Source organism: Eptatretus burgeri, chromosome 4 (assembly GCF_056783735.1).
Source record: "Eptatretus burgeri isolate ZD-2024b chromosome 4, Ebu_testis_v1, whole genome shotgun sequence".
Classification (NCBI taxonomy): Eukaryota; Metazoa; Chordata; class Myxini; order Myxiniformes; family Myxinidae; genus Eptatretus; species Eptatretus burgeri.
In genome coordinates, this window is record NC_140964.1 from 47,640,423 (window position 1) to 47,660,422 (window position 20,000).

General features: G+C 43.0%; 1 protein-coding gene across 2 annotated transcripts in view; it reads right to left on the reverse strand.

Annotated features, from left to right (window-relative positions):
- LOC147027978 (uncharacterized) overlaps positions 1 to 18,214 on the reverse strand; it is an 87,460-nt gene extending 69,246 nt beyond the window's left edge. For both annotated transcript variants that reach the window (XM_085877873.1, XM_085877872.1), the window contains exon 1: positions 18,131 to 18,214. In XM_085877873.1, the coding sequence (XP_085733999.1) occupies positions 18,131 to 18,199 (69 nt within the window). In that variant the 5' untranslated portion in view covers positions 18,200 to 18,214. The remainder of the gene's footprint in view (positions 1 to 18,130) is intronic.
- Between the last annotated feature and the right edge of the window lie 1,786 nt (positions 18,215 to 20,000).

The following is a 20,000-nucleotide window of genomic DNA, read 5'->3' on the forward strand; positions in this document are numbered from 1 at the left end:
TGCATTGAAGTTGGAAAAAAAAAAAACAATTCATAATGGAAGACGAAAATGCATTGCAAAATGGGATTTTAAAAATGTGTTGGTCAGAGATGTGTTGAAATACTGTTGTGGATTTAAGAATCAGATCTGAGTAATAAACACAATATCCAGGTCCTCAGACAGTTATTTCCATAAACGCATGTTCAGAATAGACCCATCCCCTCGTATAGTGGGATTCCAACTCTTTTATGCATTGGGGGAAGGGTACAGAACAGATTTCCTTTCTTATGGGATAACCTTTTCCTCTTTGCGACATGTTTATGAAGTATGATTTTACACGTAGCCATTAGCCCAACGGAGACTCATTCTACCCCTTTCCACCAGGAGACATTGGTTTGGAAATACATGATTTATTTACGCATTTTATTTTGGTTATCATTATCACATTTCATTCATTCTGATGGTCAAACATGGCTGTGGATCATTTACCACAGGCATCCACCTTTGTCCATCGACGTTCGACACCCATCTCTCTTTCACTGACGTTTGACATTCACCTTTTTCCATTGACGCCTGACGTCCCGTTCGGAAGCTCCATGGAAGCTAGCTGGCTCCTGCTCGTGTCGGGCGGAACGGGGAGGCGATAGTTGCCATTGACGTTTTATAAGCGCCCCACATTTTCGCTCGACAATTCCGGCAAATGGCCGCCCTCTGGCGCCCGTCCAGCGCCCCGAACATGGCATTGTAAGCCAGGCCTGTGTTAATTTGGAGTTGCATCTTGATAGATGGTGGGGAAGGAATGATCGTGAGGCTTGATGGTTGGAGGCCACGGGCAGTGATGCACCAATAGGCAAGCTGGATTTGCCTGAAGTCTGCTTAAGGCTCCGCCCACACTGCTCGCCTATAAAAGGATGGGAGGACCATCGTTCTCACAGTTGGTGATAGTTCCTGACCATTCCTGCTAGATCTGCTCGGTACTTGGCTCTTGGCATATCTGATTTTTGGCATCCCTGGTTCCTGGGGGTGACGATGTGATATCGATTGGTGTTCGAGCCTGTTTGCCGGTGGGTGCATGGCAAGGCAGGGCGCTGGCAGCAGTCCAAGGCATGCCCACACGTTTTGGGACATTTTATTTGACGCACGATGACTTCTGCCTTGGAAAACCGAGACCAGATTTCTTTTTCCCCTGAATGATCTGCTGGGTACCCATCTCTAGTGTTTAATTGTTAAGTAAGGCAAAGTAATAAGCATCTGCTCTTTGTCTATTTTTCTGTAACTGTTTGTTGAATTCTTTCTTTGTTTGAGATTATTTTCTTGATTGATTTGAATTCATCCATTTACACCACAAGGAAATAAAAAGTTATTCCATTTATTTATTTTTCTTAATAATAAATTCCTTGTTGATGTTTCATCCTGTCCGTGCTTGTCCTTTCCTTCCATTGATCCAGCATTGTCCGAACCTAGATAGACTGGGAGGTAATTCCCAAACTAATTAACCTGTCATAGTCGGCGTGCACCAGCAGTAAACGCACGGCCGCCTTACTTAAGATCTAATCAAGATAAGATTGGTGCATCACCAAGGGTGCGTTCCCCGGTCAGGAGGCCACGTGACCTCTAGTTAAACGGCAAATTAGACGGTGGACACTGGAACTCTTGGTTAACTGATTGGCATTCGTGGTTGTTAAGCAACCCACCATACCAAAAGTTAATTGTGAGCGGTGGTCCCAGGTCCGGCTCTTCCGGGGAGAAAGGAGGATTAACCCCCTCATAATACACCTGGTACCCGTGGCCATAACAAAACATTGGAGGAGGGCTGGAGTGCAGAACAATTGAGAGAATAGAGGAAGGAAGATTTGTACCAGGTGGACTATTTCGACATCTGATGAAAGAAAAGTCGAATTGAAATCAGGTTTTTGAACAAGAAGAGCATGGTAGAGAGAGGAAGTCTAAACATTTTGAGAGAGCTTTTTTGTTGGTTTGAAGATTAGGTAAGAGGGGAGCAGAGTAAAGGAAGAGTTTGAAGAAAAAGTCATGAAGGTGAGTGGTGAATACCTTCGCGATCAAAGTGGGATTGCCAATGAGGAAAGGGAAGAAGAAGAAGAAAAAGAAGAAGAAGAAGAAGGAGAAGGAGAAGAAGAAGAAGAAGAAGAAGAAGAAGAAGAAGAAGAAGAAGAAGAAGAAGAAGAAGAAGAAGAAGAAGAAGAAGAAGAAGAAGAAGAAGAAGAGCAGAAGAAGAAGAGCAGAAGAAGAAGAAGAAGAAGAAGAAGAAGAAGAAGAAGAAGAAGAAGAAGAAGAAGAAAGAGGAAGACTGTACAGGAAGTCACGTTATGGGAGTGAAAGATGAGAATGGAAGAGATTCTCCTTTTTTTCGTATTTTTTTTATAATTTAAGACAAGAAACAAAGGGTATAGTTGGGAGGAAATTGAAGGAGTAGCTGGGAAAATTGTAGTAGAAAAAATAAAAATAACATCAGAGATGGGGAATCCCCTGCCATTGAATGAAAAAGGTCATACATATTCCAGATAATGAGGGAGGTGAATTGGAAACAAGACACCATTTGGTCATCATCTCGAAAAAGTTCCCCAGGGGTGAGGAACATAGGAACCAAAAATAATTGAAATCAGATGAGCTGTTTTCCATTAATTACAAAAAACATTTTTTTCAAGATGGCCGCCCCAGTCGGCCATCTTGGATCCGGCCACGCCCAAAATCAATAGGGTTCTTCCTTTTCAGGTGGTACATGTGTGACTCAAATTTCAAATCGATACGGCAAACAGTTTATGAGTTATCGCACTCACAGCTGACTCACGTCAGCTATATTGACGCCCGGACGGACGGACGGACGGACAGCCGGACGACCTGGGTGACAACAATATCTCCCTTCCGCCACGCGGCGGGGGATAAAAACTGAAGGTGATAAAGAGAAAATGCAACAACACCATCGTGAATGGGAGGAAGAAGTGTTGGCCTCAAGGAAACCCGGCATAGAAATATCGACGATTACTCACCAATTAGCACAAGTTTTAACACAAAACCGAAATAGAAACACACAATAAACACAGAGATAACAAATAACAGTAAAAATGTGGCAAATACGATCGGACCTTTGACCTTTTGGGCAAATTATTAATTTGTCTTCTCCATATTCTCATAATAAGGCTTTGTTGAACATTTGATGACAAAAGCTCAAATTGTAAAAAGAAAAGTTACGGCCCGGACAGACACACAGACACACACAAGTGATCGCAAGACCCCATCTTCCGCTACGCAGGGGACGGCCTGATAACTGCCGAAATCCCATGGTACCAAAAGCTAAAATGAGTGTTATAATTTTACATACACATTGAATGACAATAAACTGTCTTCACAAAGTTGACAAGACCACAATTTCAGTTGCATGTAGTAACTCGGACATATCCCCGAAGCATTTCCGCAGGAGGATCATTCACAGATGACAAACTAAAACAGCAGAACGCATACCTCTGCCAGGTTGAACAGTTTACATGACGTGTCTGCAGGATGAAAGGATGAGAAGGCAAGACAACACCCGAGTAGAAGCTCCACGTTTTATTCCACATGGGGCGACACACTGCGCATGCCCATCCAAGTGACTTTACAGAACATGTCAACATTTCCCCCACCTCCCCCAAAAAGAAAACTATACAGCAATGTAAGGTACAATCACAACACGTTCAACCACTCAGGTGCCTTACTCATGCAAGCAGAGCGTCGCAAAAGCGGTGACTGCACTTGTGGAGTGCTGATAGTAGCAGACTCAGTAGGACGTGGAGAAGGGGAAGGAGGAGTGGGAGAAAGGGGTGTGAGAGGGAGAGAGAAAGAGAGAGGTGTGGGAGAGAGTTTGTAGCCTGCATCCAGCCAAAGTCATTGCAGTCCCACATGCTTGTTGATCAAAGCAATATGTTCCGGCAATTTCTGTGGCATCAGTGCCTGCAGCTTGTCTACCCTGACTGATCATGCCTTTCTCACCAACCTGTCATTTAGATTTGTACATGGACTAACCGATGAACTCAACATTCCAAAATTCCTCCACGCAGTGAATACTTCCAGGCCTCACCAAACAACCACCATGAAACCTGACTCTCAGCTCTGCCTCCTTCATAAAGTGCTCTCGGTTTGCTTTACTTTGGGTTTTTGATCACTAAATAAAAAGAAAATGGTGATCAATCATGTTCAGCTTTTGTATTATTGATTACTTAGTACTGATGTTTTTATTATTATTATTTATTTATTTATTTTAAATTTGTGTTGGACTTTTCATTTTTTTTTTTTTCAATGTTGTTGGTTGTGCTCTGAATTATAATGATTATAAGTGTCCCTCATTATAATGGGTTTTGTGACTTCAAGCAGAAAAAGGTTCACGTTTTCATGTCCACGCACTCCAGACCATCGTGGTAAAGGGTCTTTTCAGTGTCCTTTTCTCCAGCTCAGCCAAGCGTGGTCCCACTATGAGCCTCCTTCGTTTTGATCTGCTCATTATCGACAGCCTGGCTATGTTGTTGATGTACTGTTCATCTCATCTGCTCATTGAAAGTTTTCCCCCCATTCCAATCTGCACAATGTACTCCATGAACACGTCTGCAAACTGCTTCTGATGATGTCAACCATGCAGATTGTTGTATTGCCAAAAGGTGCATCCTCTTGTCAACAAGAGTCGACAAGCTTCAAATGCGAATGTGGCTATCAGAGAATGATTTTGTTGCTTTGTCTGATTATAATAGAGGGCTTTATTAAATTTAGTTCTCATTGTCGTTGGTGTGACATTTGAGAACCTTCATGTGACTACTCTTTGCAGAGCGAGTATTGTTGATGTATGGGCAACCATAAAGACCATCTTCATTTGTGATGAGTTCATTCTTCTAAAGTGCTGATCATAAAATTGCCAGTCTTTCAATAAACACTATTCTTATTTCAAAATACAGATATAAAAAGAGAAAGGGGTGAGGGGTGAGAGAGAGAGAGGAGAGAGGGGGAGAGAGGAGGAAGGGGGAGTGAGAAGGGAGGGAGAGTGAGAAGGGGGACACAGTATGGGTGGGGAAGGTAAGAGGGGGTGAGGAAGGGGGAGAAGAGCGACACCTCACCAAACGTGGCTATACATTCCAGGAGGGGAGTGGGAGCAAGGAGAATGGGGGAGAGAGGAGGGGGAAGGGGAAGTGGCGGAGGAGGTGGTGGTTTGGTAGCAGGTGAGGGGAGGAGTTCTCGACTTGTATTTGGTAGTGTGACTTGGGAGAAAGGGGGGAGGGGTGATACAGGATTGACCAAAATAGAATACGTTAAAACAGCATGTGGAAACTGTCCAGAGATGTCCATGGGTGGGGGGGGGGGAGGGAAAGGCAGCATGAGGGGAAGGGAAGATTGAGTGAGGGAAGGGGAAGGGAAGGGCTATAAAACACACCAAAACAGCAACATTTTCTTTTTAACCACCAGGATCATTGTAAAACCAGGTGGGAGCATTTAAAACCCACGCTATCTACCTGGTAAATTAAAAACTAAACCATCAGTCCATAACAGAGGGGGGTGGGGGAAGCAGGGGGAGAGAGGGAGAGGGGGGGAGGAGGGATAGAGTGGGAAGGAGGAGAGAGGGATTCCAGCAGATGTGACATCCAGTTTTACATCCATCTGAGAGACGGCACACACATTGATGAATCTCCCTGATTGTGAAACACCAGGATCACAGTTTATAGCTGGGTCAGGATTCGCACTCAGGCTGGACATCTTATTAGAGTTAGAGCGAGCACACGTCCCTCTTAGCTATCCCGCCATGATGTGGCGATTCATTGCTTTGTTATTGTAACAACTGAAAACATTTTTTACTCCTTGTAATCATCTAATTACCTCTGCCACAGAAGGTGAAGGAGGTTATGTTTTCACCCCTTTCTGTCTATTTGTCTGTCTTTGTTTATGTGCAGGATATCTCAAAAAGTTGTGGATGGATTCGGATTAAACTTGGTGGACAGATTGCGTGAATAACCACGACTAATTGTTTCAATTTTGGTGAAGATGCGGATCCGGATCCGACAACTAGAATTCTTACTGATTCTTCACCATTGAAGATACGGCTAAAAATGATATACAGCACAATATCGAAAAAGATTTTGTACGGATTCGGACGAAACTTGGTGGACAGGTTGGGGGTGTTGTAAGGACGAATAGATTCGATTTTGGCGAAGATCTGATTTCTGATCTCGATACAATAGTGGGGAAACTTCGCTAAATATAGCATAACAATTGTGCATTTTGTGAGGAAAGCACCAAATTTGGCACACTAGTTGCCTATCATATTATGAACAGATTTGGATATTGGGCCATCTCAAAATTTTGATGGCAGTGGAAAATGGCTGCCACAGCCATCAGCGGCTGAATTTGAGATGGCCAATATCCAAATCTGTTCATAATATGATAGGCTACGAGTGTGCCAAATTTGGTGCTTTCCTCACAAAATGCACAATTGTTATGCAAAGTTGCCCCATGACAAGAACTATTTAATATTTAAAGTGATTCTTCACCATTGAGAGATCGGGCCAAAAACAATATAGTACTGTATAGCATGATATTTCAAAAATGATTGGGCCCAATATGTTCTCGTGGATCAGAGTACATGGCGGAGGTATGCACTCTACCGAGTTCCCGTCCAGTTTATTTTGCCTTACTCACTCTGGACATTTAATAAGCACTCCACTCAAGCAAGCACTCCACTGAAATGGGTAAAGAAACTTTTAAAAACAAAATGATTAAGTTCTTTTTCTTCGCTCACTGCAGATCTGGATAAAATCACAAACTGGTCCAACACATGGAACATGTCTTTCAATCCAGACAAATCTCACACTCTCACTATGTCTCTTCGAAAGGACCGTTTACAAACCCCCCCCCCCCCATCCACTTTCTCAACAATCCTCTGGAAGAAGTCTTTTCTTTCAAGCTTCTAGGTCTCACTATCTGCCATGACCTTTCCTGGGAAAGTCACATTTCCAAACTCGCCTCAAAAGCCAGTCGCCGACTGGGAATCCTCCGTCGTGCTAAGTCCTTCCTTGGCCCTCTTGAGCTCCTGACCACTTACAAAGCTTTTGTCCGTAGCCTGATGGAGTACTGCTCTCCCCTCTGGGCTGGTGCTCCTGCCTCCCACCTTTCTCGGCTTCACGCTGTCGAAACCAGGGCATTTAACATCATCGGCATCTCCCGCAATGAAGCTGAGTCTTTGGGCCTCTCACTCAATCACGGCAGGTTGGTCGGTGGTCTTTCTGTCTTCTACCGACTCCTCTCCAGCCTTGCCCCCCCCTGCTCTCTCTGCGATTTGTCCCCACCACATTTCCACAGGGCGCTCAAGGTCCACCAACAACCCCCTTCTGGTAAAACTACCAAAATCACGAATCACTGCTCATCTTCACTCTTTCATTCCTCTTTTTTCCCGCCTTTGGAATAAACTTCCTCACTCTATTCTTTCCCATTCTTCCCTCCAGGCTTTCAAAACAGCTGTTCACCACCACCTCTTATCTTCCCCCATCCAAATCCTCGATCTTTTCTACCCCCGATAATCCACCCAAGCCCACTTCCTTCATTTCTCCTGCTTTCCTTCCTGAAAGTCCCTGAAATGTCCATCTTCTCTTCGCCATGTTCCCCGTCCCATCCCCATCCCTCTCCCTTCCACAGTTCACCTAATGTGTCTGTTCCCCACTGTTTTGTCCCTTCCACTCCCGCCCCTCTTGTCTCATGCCTCCTTGCTGTGAGTTGTGTGTTAGCTCTCATACGAGCCTCGACCAAGGTATACAAAAAAAAAAAAAGTGTATTTTTCTTTGTTGAAATGACAGGTCATATAATGAAAGAAGATCGTACAAAAAGGGGAAAGGTGGTGTAAAATAAAATTGCACATTTTCAGCGAGCGAACCACCGAATGACTCATCGCAAGAGGCACCGCATGGCCAAACGAAGGAGAATGGGACCTGAACTTTGTTCAAGTCGATCAATATATTTAGTGACAGTACGAATATTGTGGAGAGCTCGCCAAGTGGCTTAAGCACTCAAGCAACCACTCCAACGAAATGGTTAAGAAATGGTTGGCTTGGCAAGTGATTAGCAATCGCCGATCGGTTATATAAACACCATGCACCCAAAAACAACCGGAATGTCCAGCGATGTCTGAATTGGATATGTGAATGCTTTTATAGCAGTTGGAAATGCTGCTGAAGTCAAGAAAGAAGTTGAAATTTTGAAATTTGGCTAAGATTCAGAGATTCTAGAGGTTATGGAATGTGCGGAAATTAAAGTCACAAATGATGTCATTGCCTGGCGTTTATGAGCATTGCAATGTATCCAGTGATTTGTAGGACTGATGATCAGACAATCGATGATATGTGAGGAAAGTGAAAAAAGAACTTTATCGTTAAGAAACCGTTTCGGCCTGTTCCAACTCAAGGAATTGTTGAGCATGCCAAAATCAATGGTGGATTCGGACTCGAGCGAGCTGACAGAGTGTTGACCAAGATGGCATGCCGCGTTCTTCGTAAGGCTTATTTTGGTTTTTCGTGATGAGCACCCCCTAAATTATCTTCAAAAGGGGTGTTTAAATTCACCCAAACACTCAGTTTTCATTCATGCACCACCTTGGAGTTCTCTCAATGTGCATGTAAAGTTTGGGGCCGCTAGGTTTCATGGTTTTGGAGTTATGGAGGAGACTGACGGACAGAGGGACTGACAGACATGCACACACTGACATTTACTATTATAGACCTGAAAATACAACTCGTCACTTCACTGACGGGAATATTAAGAGGGGAGTAAGAAGGAGGGGAAGGACAAAGAAAGGATAGAGGAGTGAGGGAGGGTATGGAGAGAGGAGGGGATTTGAAGAAAGAGAGGAGAGAGAAGAAAGAGAGAAGAAAGAGAGAGGAAGGAGAGGAGGGAGAGGAGGGAGAGAGAGAGGAAGAAGGAGAAGGAGGAGGGAGGGCAAGCAAAGAGGGAGGGAGGAGGGGTGGGGGAGCGAGGAAGGAGGGAGCTTGGAAGGGGGAAAGAGCAAGGAAGGTGGGGGGGGGGAGAGCGACGCCTCTCCAAACGTCGCAATACACTCCAGGAGAAGAGGGGAGTAAGAGTGACGAGGATAGCGGAGTGAGGAGGAAGAGGAGTGGGGACGGGGTTTAGGAGGAGGCAAGTGTGAGGGGAGTGGTTCTCGACTTGAATTTGGCAGTGGGACTTGTGGAGAAAGGGGAGAATAGTCTTGGATTTAACGAAGTGTGGTACCTTAAAACATCACCTTAATACAGCACGTGGGGACCTCCAGGAGATGTCCATGGGGAGTGGAGAGGGAAGGGGGTTTGGGAGGAGGTAAGTGTGAGGGAAGGGGGATGGAAGGCAGTGCAAGGGGAAGGGAAGGCAGCATGAGGGGAAGAGAAGGAAGGCAGTGTGAAGGGAAGGGAAAGGTGAAAAAAATGCACCCAAACAGCAACATCTTGTTTTAACCACTGAGTTCTATATAAAAATGGGCAGGAGCATTTAAAACCCAATCTATCTACGTGGCAAAGGCCTGCCTGCCTGCATGCATGCTCACACATGCAGTGACCTGTGCACCCCTCTGGTCGGCTCACTCCGAATCTGATTCATACACTATGGGGAAGCAGTTTTAAATGGAAAACGAAACCGTCAGTATTTAACAGTCTCCTGAATCAAGGGGGAGGGGTGGGAGAGCAGGGAGAAGGGTGAGAGGTGAGAGGTGAGAGGTGGGGTTTACGAGATGGAGATGGGTGAGAGAATGGAGATGGGTGAGAGAGTGAGGGGGAGAGAGAGAGAGAGAGAGAGAGAGAGAGAGAGAGAGAGAGAGAGAGAGAGAGAGAGAGAGAGAGAGAGAGAGAGATAGAGAGATAGAGAGATAGAGAGATAGGTGAAATGGAGAGGGGGGAGGGGGGAAGAAGAAGGGGCATTCCGGCAGATGTGACATCCAGTTTAACGTCCATCCGAGAGATGGCACACACGTTGAGGAATCACTCTGCCTGTGAAACACTGGGATGGCAGTTTATAGCTGGTTGAGATTCAAACCCAGGCGAGACAGCTTAGGCCTTAGAGCGTGCATGCATACCTCTCGGCTATCCTGCTGTGATATGGTGATTCATTGTTTTGTAACAAATGAAAACCCTTTTTACTCATTGTAATAATCATCTAATTTCTTTTGCCTTCATATCTCAAGAAATATCCCCACATAGAACTGAGTAACCAGATCTCCATTGAAGCTTGAAGAGTGCTTGCCAAGTGCCTTAACCACTCAAGCAAGCACTCCAACGAAACAGTTGAAGAAACTTATAAAAACAAAATGTTTAATTTTTACAGGTGTATCTTCCTATGCCAAAGTGATGGGTCGTATAATGAAAGAAGATCGCACAAAAAGGGGAAAGGTGGTATAAAATATGATTGCACTTTTTCAGTGAGTGAATGCCCAAGGCACCGCATGGCCAATCGCAGGCGAACGGGCCCTGAACTTTGTTCAAGTCGATCGATATATTCAGTGACAGTGCGAATGTTGTTGAGTGCTCGCGAAGTGGCTTAAGCACTCAAGCAATCACTCCAACAAAACAGATGATAAGGAACGGCTGGCTTGGTAAGTGATTAGCGATCGCTGATGGTTATATAAACACCATGTACCCGGAATGTCAACCAATGTCCGAATTGGACAAATGAACATTTATTTTGACTGTTGAAGTCAATAAAGAAGTTTAATCAAGAAAATGCTCTAGTGAGCACATTTTTATCATATTCAATCTCATATTACCTCTCCTTGATTATGCATCAAAGTTATTCAGAGTGGTTTTAATCAACATGTGTGGTTCCTTGCCTCTGGCATCTTTAACTACGATCATATCATCGAAGTACTGTCTTTCAAAATGAACATTTAATATTTATGGTTATCATCTGCCTGGACCATGACATAATTAATTTGAACAAAGACACAAAGTAAACCTAATTTGTGACTTGAGAGACCCCTACCTCAAGAGTCTGATCCTCAGCCAAAATACCTTTGTGTCTTACACATTGTAGTCTTTGATCTAAAAAAAAAAAAGCAAAAACACTACATATCCAAGGAACTAGGCCTTGTCTCACGTGCCCATATCAACTTACTCACAACTACGTTACAATTAAATCAAAGAATTTCAACAAAGCTGTTACCACAACTGAACTGTGACTTTGTGGTTTATCAACATGCTCATACAAATTATTCTTAATGAGGTAATGAGATGTTGAATCCCCTGCCCGATTACCAAACTGATTGAAACAAATTGTATTTTTAATGTCACCAGCAAAAAGCCTGTCCATGTGGACAGGTGGAAGAGGAAGCCCTACTTAGAGTATGTGTTTAATATATAGCGCTGCTGTAAAATACACAAACTTCTTCTGCCCTCTCAGTACAGGGATCATGTGGGGTAATTGTTTCGGGCTTAAAAGAGACAGGTAAAAAAAACAATGTACAATAGGGGATAAATAGGGTTTCTCATTGTGATTCAGATGTAGCATCCTTTGTTACAGAGTGTCGGTCCTAACAAAACGGTCTCTTGGCAAGGTTTATTCACCGGGGGAAAGAATGTAATACTGGTTGGTTTGCCATTGCCTTCCCAGCAGTAGTTAGGACAGGAATTTGTAATTTGTCCATGGTGCTGGCGATAGCTCCCCTATTCTTCACAAAGGACACCGTGGGATCTTTAAGGTCCACCAAATAATGCTGGTAGATGGCACCCCCAGTTTAATGTCCAGATCTGATGGTCGGCACACACATCGATGGGCTGACATTCAAACCTAGGATAGACAGCTTATGGGCCAGTGTGACAGCCAGAACAGGGTTTAGGGATACATAAAAGAAACAGTTTAGGGATACATAAAAGAAACAGTACATTTAGGTCATTTATAAAAACAGGAAAAAAAAATGAGGAGGGCACTCGGTAAACCGCATACCTCCACCACATAATGCCTGATCCACGAGAACATATCGGGCCCAATACATTTTTGAAATATAATGCTAAACAGTACGATATCGTTTTTGGCCCTATCTCTTAATGGTGAAGAATCACTTTAAAAATTAAATAATCCTTGCATCCAGACCGGATTCAGATCTTCACCAAAATCGAATCAATTCGTCCTTGTTACACACCCAACCTGTCGACCAAGTTTCGTCCGAATCCGTCCATAACCTTTTGAGATATTGTGCTCTATATATCAGTTTTGCACTATCTCTCAATGGTGAAGAATCACTTAAAAATTCTAGTAGTCGGATCAGGATCCGGATCTTCACTAAAATCTAATCAATTTGTCTTGGTCACACACCGAACCTGTCCACACAATTTCATCCGAATCCGTCCACAACATTTTGAGATATCCTGTACACAGACAATCAGACAGAAAGGGGTGAAAACATAACCTCCTTCACCTTCGGTGGTGGAGGTAAACAAATACAAACAAACATATCGATATGGAGAATCGGGACAACACAAGCAACACACTCTTTCTCCGACTCTGCAGGACATAGAAACTTTGAAGTCTTCAATAGTTTTCAGTGAGACGATGTGTGTTCCTCCTCCATACATGCTGACGTCATAGCTGACTTGTTGATGGTTCAGGGAAGAGATCACTCGCAGCTTTGTTACAGCAGCAATCTGGAGGTCAGCTTAATTTTGAAGGGATAAGGAATATTGATGACCTAAAGGTTGATAGGAGTTTTCGGAGGGGGTGAGATCTTCCAATGATGTTTGGATTATCCTTGAGACAGAATGACGTCAAAACTGCAGCCCTTTGGGTGCTGGGATGGATCACACATGGCTCCTTGGTCAGGAGGTCAGAAGGTCAGCCCGCACTGAAATGATTAGGGAAAGATTTATAATTTGAAGCTGACAAGAGTGTAAGAAAACATCTGGATATCACCTGAAGCAAACATTCCATTGAAACTAGAATCGTGTCTCCAACCAGACTTTCAGACACCAATATAATTGTTTATGTATGAGAATCCCTTATTAAGCAGAAAAATTACCCCCGTTTGGGGGTGAAGGTCATCTCTGAAGCTCTGTAGATGTGGATCTCTGATCGGCTTAGAATGGCTTCGATGTCGTCTTGTCTTTTGGTTCAACGTACAGACGAAAGCCCGGGAGTAAAAAGGATAGAAAACCTCAGAAATCAAATTACAAATTCGAAAAATACGACCCGACCAGATTCAGATATTGTACCCCACTATCATAATCCGTTGGAAATTCCGCCGAGATCGGATAATAAATGGTGGAGTTAATGTTGAACTTAGCTGATTTTTCAACTTTGGAGTGACCTTGACCTTGACATTGATCTTCAATCGTGTCCAAATTCATACCGTCGCACATCACTCATCGACCCCGACCTACATACCAAATATCAAGAAAATCAGAAGAAAAAAATGGGAACGTACGTACGGACGGACATCGAGACTGGTTTTATTAACGAGATGACCTAATAAAATCAAATAATAGTTAACTCTATTGTACTTAATAATTAAAGATTAATTGGAAGGCCATTCTGTTTTGGGGGACAAGGGGCACTTTTTACCAAGCAGATTAACCTCTTCCAGTACAAAAGAGATATAAAGTCTTTTAAAAATGCAAATATATATATATATATATATATATATATATATATATATATATATATATATATACACAATTAAAATAGATGCATTTTCAAACACACGAATGTAATAATCATGTTGTATTTGAGTATAATTCTCATCAAAGGATTATAACAACACATTTACAAGTTTAAATGGAAACATTTTATTATTATAATATTATTTTTATCACCCTCAAACCCACTATGCTAATTTTGGAGAAATTTGCATCACCAGTAGTGACAAGCGAGAAGCCTGTTTTTTTGAAGTCAGTCAGTCAAAAGCTTAAAGGTCAAGGTGACATACATCGTCAATTTTCATCCGATTCACCTGATATCTATATACAGTATATAACTATATCTATACCTATATCTACATTCTACACAGCATCATGATGTATATGCTTCCCCGCTGACATTTCTACAGTATAAAATTTCTACAGTATAAAACTTCTACAGTATAAAATATAAAAATGAAAAACACGGCCCATCGTGAAGCCGTCCGTGACTACTGTATGTCTTTTCATTATGCAATGTTTGAACGTCAGGTGCAAGCCGATTGCATGTACATCTATTAATTACGTACTATTGGAATGTACCTTTTAAACCCATAGACCCTTTACACTGCTGAGACCCCTTAGAGCTTTGAAGACCCTTAAGATCCTTCAGGACCCTGAAGACTCCAAAGACCCTCAAGGTCCGTAAGAAACTTTTAAAACCACTAAAACCCCCAACAACATTCAGAGTCGCAAGACCCCTAAGACCCCTACCACAAAGACCCCAAAGATCCTTTAGACCCCTAAGACACCAAAGACCTCTCAGACCCTTAAGACCCTTTAAGACCATTAATACCCCTCAGACCACTAAAATTCTCAATACCCTTCAGACTCTTGAGATCCCCAAGACCCTTAAGACCCCCAACACCGTTTAAGACCCCTCAAACCCCCAAGAACACGAAAACCCTTAATACCCCAAATTCCCCCCCAATGCCCCGACGACCCTTAAGAACCCACGAGCCTTAAGTCTCTAAGACCCTTAAGACCCCTTTTACCTTTAACACCCTTTCCACACTTTAGATACTTTTAGATCTCTTCACCCTTTAGACCTTTTTCCCCCTTTAGACCCCCAGAACCTTTAGACTCCTTAGACCTTAACACCATTTGACCCCTTACACTCTTCAGACAGATTAGTCAACATGGACCCTTGATCAACTGGAGCTTTCGACCACTTGTACCTTTTTAGACTCTTTTTACTTACTTGAGAGATGAAACCCTTTTGACTCCTTAGACACCAACTACAATTGGAATGTACCCTTTCGAGTTTAGAAATTTAGACAACCTCAAACCTTTTAAGCGCACACCACACAAACATCTATAGTCTTCTTGCAAAACAGACTATACCTTTTTAGCAAGTAATGCGCAAACTTGAACCACTCAGGGGGTGGGTACTCTGCTAGTACAGTATATATCAATGAAAACACGATCCGTCTGTGAAGTCTCGGTATATTTCCTTTAATTACGTACTGTTTGAACCGTCAGTTGCACCCTGACTACATGTACGTCTATTAATTACGTCCTGTTGGAACGTACCTTTGAAACCTTTTGACACTTTAGACTGCTGAGACCCCTTAGACCTTTGAAGGCCTTTTAGATGCCGTTAGACATTTACATCCTTTCGACCTCTTTCTCTTTATACCTTTAATCCCTTGAGACCCTATATACCCCAAAGACCCTCAAGAACATTAAGACTCTTGAAGCCCCCTGAGACCATAAGAACCTTTAAAATCACTAAGACCTCTAAAGACCTCCAAGAGGTCAAAGAGCCCCAGCACCTTCAAGACTCCCATGACTCTTACACCCCTAAGTCCCTTAAGACCCCATGACCTTGAAGACTCTCTAAAACACCTAAGATCCTCAAGACTCCATAAGACCCTTAAGACACCTTTTACCTTTAAGGACCCTTTCAACACTTTTAGACAACTTTATACCCCTTTGTACCCTTTAGACCTTTTATACCCTTTTGACTCTTTCCCCCCACCAATGCTTGTCAAGGCTGGTTTTGAAAGTCTGGGTAGAGGAGGCTTCTATGGTACTATGCAGAAGATTATTCCAATCATCCACAATCCGATGTGAGAAGAACTTATTCCTGACTTCTTGGTGGCTCCTTGCTTTGAAGATCTTTAAGGAGTATCCTCTGCTGATGTTTGTGTTCTGCTGTTGGGTAAAGAAGTCAGTTTAACCATTCTGTGTAAGATCTGTGTCCAGTTTAACCATTCTATGTAAGATCTGGAACACCACGATAATGTCCCCTCTTATTCTCCGGTTGAGGAGGGAATACATGTTCAGTTCAATTAACCTCTGTTGATAACTGAGATGGCAAATAGCAGTGATAAGTTTGGTGGCCCTTCTCTGCACCCTTTCAACCTTGTCAGCATCCAGTTTGAACCTCTGATGCCAGAGATAATTACCATACTCCAGGTGGAGACGAATAAGAGTCTTAAACAGCAGAGGGAGGGTCCTGATGTTCAGGTGGATGAAAATACTCTTAATAATCCTGAGGATTTGGGATGCCCTTTCTGACTGACAACTGACAACAGTTGAGACATGTTGGTGAAAATTCAGCTCTCAATCAACAACCACTCCCAAATCCTTTTCTGTAGCTGTACTCTGCAGTTCAGTTCCTTGCATTGTGTACCTGGCATTATTATTACTCCTGCCTATATGAAGGATCTTACACTTTGACTCATTGAAAGGGAGTTGCCATCTGTCAGCCAAAGCGTCCACTCTGTCCAGGTCTGCTTGGAGAGCTTCTTTGTCTACAGCGTCACATACAGGTCCATTGATCTTTGTGTCATCCGTGAATATTTGTACCCTTGCATGCACTTCTGATGGTAGGTCATTAATGAAGGCAACAACAATGTTGGCCCGAGCACACTTCCCTGCTATGTACTGGAATCCAGGGAGATGCAGCTCCATTGACTATGACACGTTGGAACCTGTCAGTCATAAAGTTGTGAATCCAGGCTGGGAACTGTCCTTGGATTCCATAGGCGGCCCAGCTTCATGAGTAGCCTCTCGTGTGGAACATTGTCGAACGCACGTCTGAAGTTGAGGTACACCACATCGATAGGCTTCCCCTCATCAAGCAGTTTAGTCCATTAATTTGCAATGGTGAAGAGCTGAGTAGTACAGGATTTGCCAGGTGTGAATCCGTGCTGGTAGGTCGTCAACAGGTTGTCGACTTCCATGACCTTCATTACAGCATTCCGCAAAAGACTTTCCAGGATTTTGCCTCCCACTGATGTAAGGCTAAAAGACTGTAGTTCTCAGCCTTCTCTTTGATACCTTTCTTGTGAATTGGTGTTAAGTTTACTTTCTCCACACTTCTGGTAAGATCCCTTCCTCAAGTAATTTATTGAAGATTAGTGTTTGTGGAAGTGCTACAAAGCTTGCAGTTTCTTTCAATAGTCGTGAATGGATATTATCTGGAAAAGTTTGTCTTACCTGGTTCCTTGAGGCCTACCCATCCTTCCCCTCTCGGTGTACGGTCATGTTTATTTGTATTCTCTCCCAATTACCTTCAATTCCTATTTTCCCCACTTTCCCAACGTCCCCCATCCCTCCCAATCTAAACACTCTGTTTCTTGTCTTAAATCCCCAAAAAAATAAAAAAAACTAGAACAGGCACTCATAGAGCGCATACCTTCGCCGCCACTACTTTTTTTGTTCTTGGTATGAGTGTGGGGAACTGGTTTCATATGAATGGTCTTATGACACAAACCACATATCTATAATGTCATGACCCCCCCCCCGACTTCCGGGGGCGACGGACTAAACAACGATCAACTCACGTTGTTTTGGCGAGTCTTCACTCACAAGTTCGGTGAATACAACGTTTCAACAAGAGAAGGTAATCTCGTTTGATGCTGGTTTCATGCAAATCGAATAAGAATTGACTGAGTTATGCCGAAAACCGCATATTTTTCAAGGCCGTGACCCCCCCCCCCGACATTTTACCCCAACCGGTGACATGTGTTATGACGTCATTGTGTCACAAGATTGGGCATTAAATTCTGAACATTTTGGTGCTGGGTTCATGTAAAGCGGACAAGAATTGACCGCGTTATGACAAAAACCGCATATTTTTCAAGGTCGTGACCCCCCTGACCTTTGACCCCTAACCGGTAACAAGAGTATGGGCATCATTGTGTCATATTGCATATCACAAGATGAGGTGTTGAATTCTGAACATTTTGGCATTAGTTGCATGCAAATTGAATAAAAATTGACCGTGTTATCGTAAAAAGACGATTTTGACCTTTTCGTGACCTCGACCTTGACCTTTGATCCGAACGATCCCAAAATCTAATCGAATGCTTCCTGGCTAATAACCAATCATCCCACCAAATTTCATGCAATTCGGTTTAATACTTTTGAGTTATACGAATCACAAGATTACAAATAAATAAATAAATAAATAAATACACGCCGACCAAAATATAACCTTTCGCAGAATGCGAAGGTAAAAATATGTAAACTACCTTTCTCCCGCATAGCCACGAGTCCCAATCCTTCTTCTTGGTATGGTTGTTCTTCTTCTTCTTCCTCATTCGGCCAGCACACCATCGTTATTCTACTGAGCTGACCCTCTCTCGCGATGACCTTCATGATTTCTTCTGACAACCTTCCATTCCCGAATTTTACCTGTTCTTCAAAAATACATCAAAAATCAATAATCTTCCTTGTGTCATTTCGATCTATACACCTCCTGTAACCACGTGGCTCTCTACTCTTCCTGGTTCTCTACTCTTTCCATCGACCCAGCAGCTTCACACTGCGTTTACAATTCCAAATTTACCACACACTTCCACGATTTTACTTCAACCTTCCCTTTTCCGAATGTTACGCAATCCTTATTTAAAATAAATAAATTCACTTTTGACTATACACCTCCCGTAACCACGTGACCTGTTTCCACCCCCTGCATTTACCAATCCAAATTCACTATTCACCTCAAGATTTTTCCACAACACTTCCATGACATAATCTGATGAACAATAATAATCTCAAACAATAATAATAATAATAACGATCTCTTATAATGCTTCATCTTCCTCTGTCACGCGTGTGGTAATCTTCACTGTATCATAATTCACGACTCTTTTTCCATTTAAACAGACTGCTCTCAATTCGACCTTTCCCTCATACCTTGCCGAAAAAATCCAACAGTTACAGCGTTTCTTCTCTCCATTCTCTGAATTCGCCTTTATTGCATCCATCAAGAAATGTGGTTCATCACATCTCTGACGTAAAAAAAAAACATATAAACCCGTATCTTGCCAAAAGGTGACCACATGTGACTTCTTTAAGGTCACACTGAGGTGAACAGAGCTGCTATCCACCAGGAGCGACTCCTTGAGGAATATCTGCCTATGAGAGATTCCGATGAGAATCGTTCTACAGAGTAACCATGAAAAATATGCGTTTGCCTCATAACGTCACCAAATGACGTCATAATGTCTCAAGCTTGACATATCGAGAAAGCACTCATCGAGGTGTTCAATTTGAGGTACGACACGATATGGTTCCAAAAACTTGAAAATTTGACCTTGGGGTCAAATATGTTTGACCTGAGGTACTAACCATGAAGGTCAAGGCCAATCGCCACCAAAAACTAATCAGCTGAGCACCAGCCCATATACTACATTCCCATGAAGTTTGAAGACGATCCTATCAAAATTACTCAAAAAATAAGGGTTTCGTCGACTCTCCTGATTTGCGACAAAGTGACCTTGACCTTTGACCTTGACCTTCAAAATTTTATGCGCTGAAAGGGACCTCTATAGGCCTCTGATATGCGAAGTTACAAAAATTTCCAATGATAACTGTGCTCTGCAGAATTTTTTTTTCGTGATTACAGACAAGCAAACAAACAAAAAAAAAAACATACAAGCTGACAAACATATCTTGCAAAAACTTCGTTTTGGCAAGATAAAAATTTAAAACCCCAGTTTGCGATGAGTGTTCACTTTCCATCAACCATTCTTTTTTTCCAACTTCAGTGCCAACTCACCCCTCTCACGCCTCTCACCCCTCTCACCCCTCTCACCCCTCTCACCCCTCTCACCCCATCTTCTCAAAGCAACCATCTCACTCTTCTCTCTCCAAGCCTCCCTCTCACCTCTCTCAAACCCTCCCCCCCTCACCTTTCTCACTCAACTCTCCCCACTCACCCTTCTCCAAACATTCACGCTCACGGTGTGTACAGCCTTCCTGCACATGTCGAGTCACATAATTAAGACTGAAAAAAGCGTCGCCGGAAATTTTCATTGGCCAAATATTTTTCGTAGGCCAAGGCCCAGGCCTCACGGACCTAGTGGTGAATCCGGCACAGCATTCACCCCCCTCACC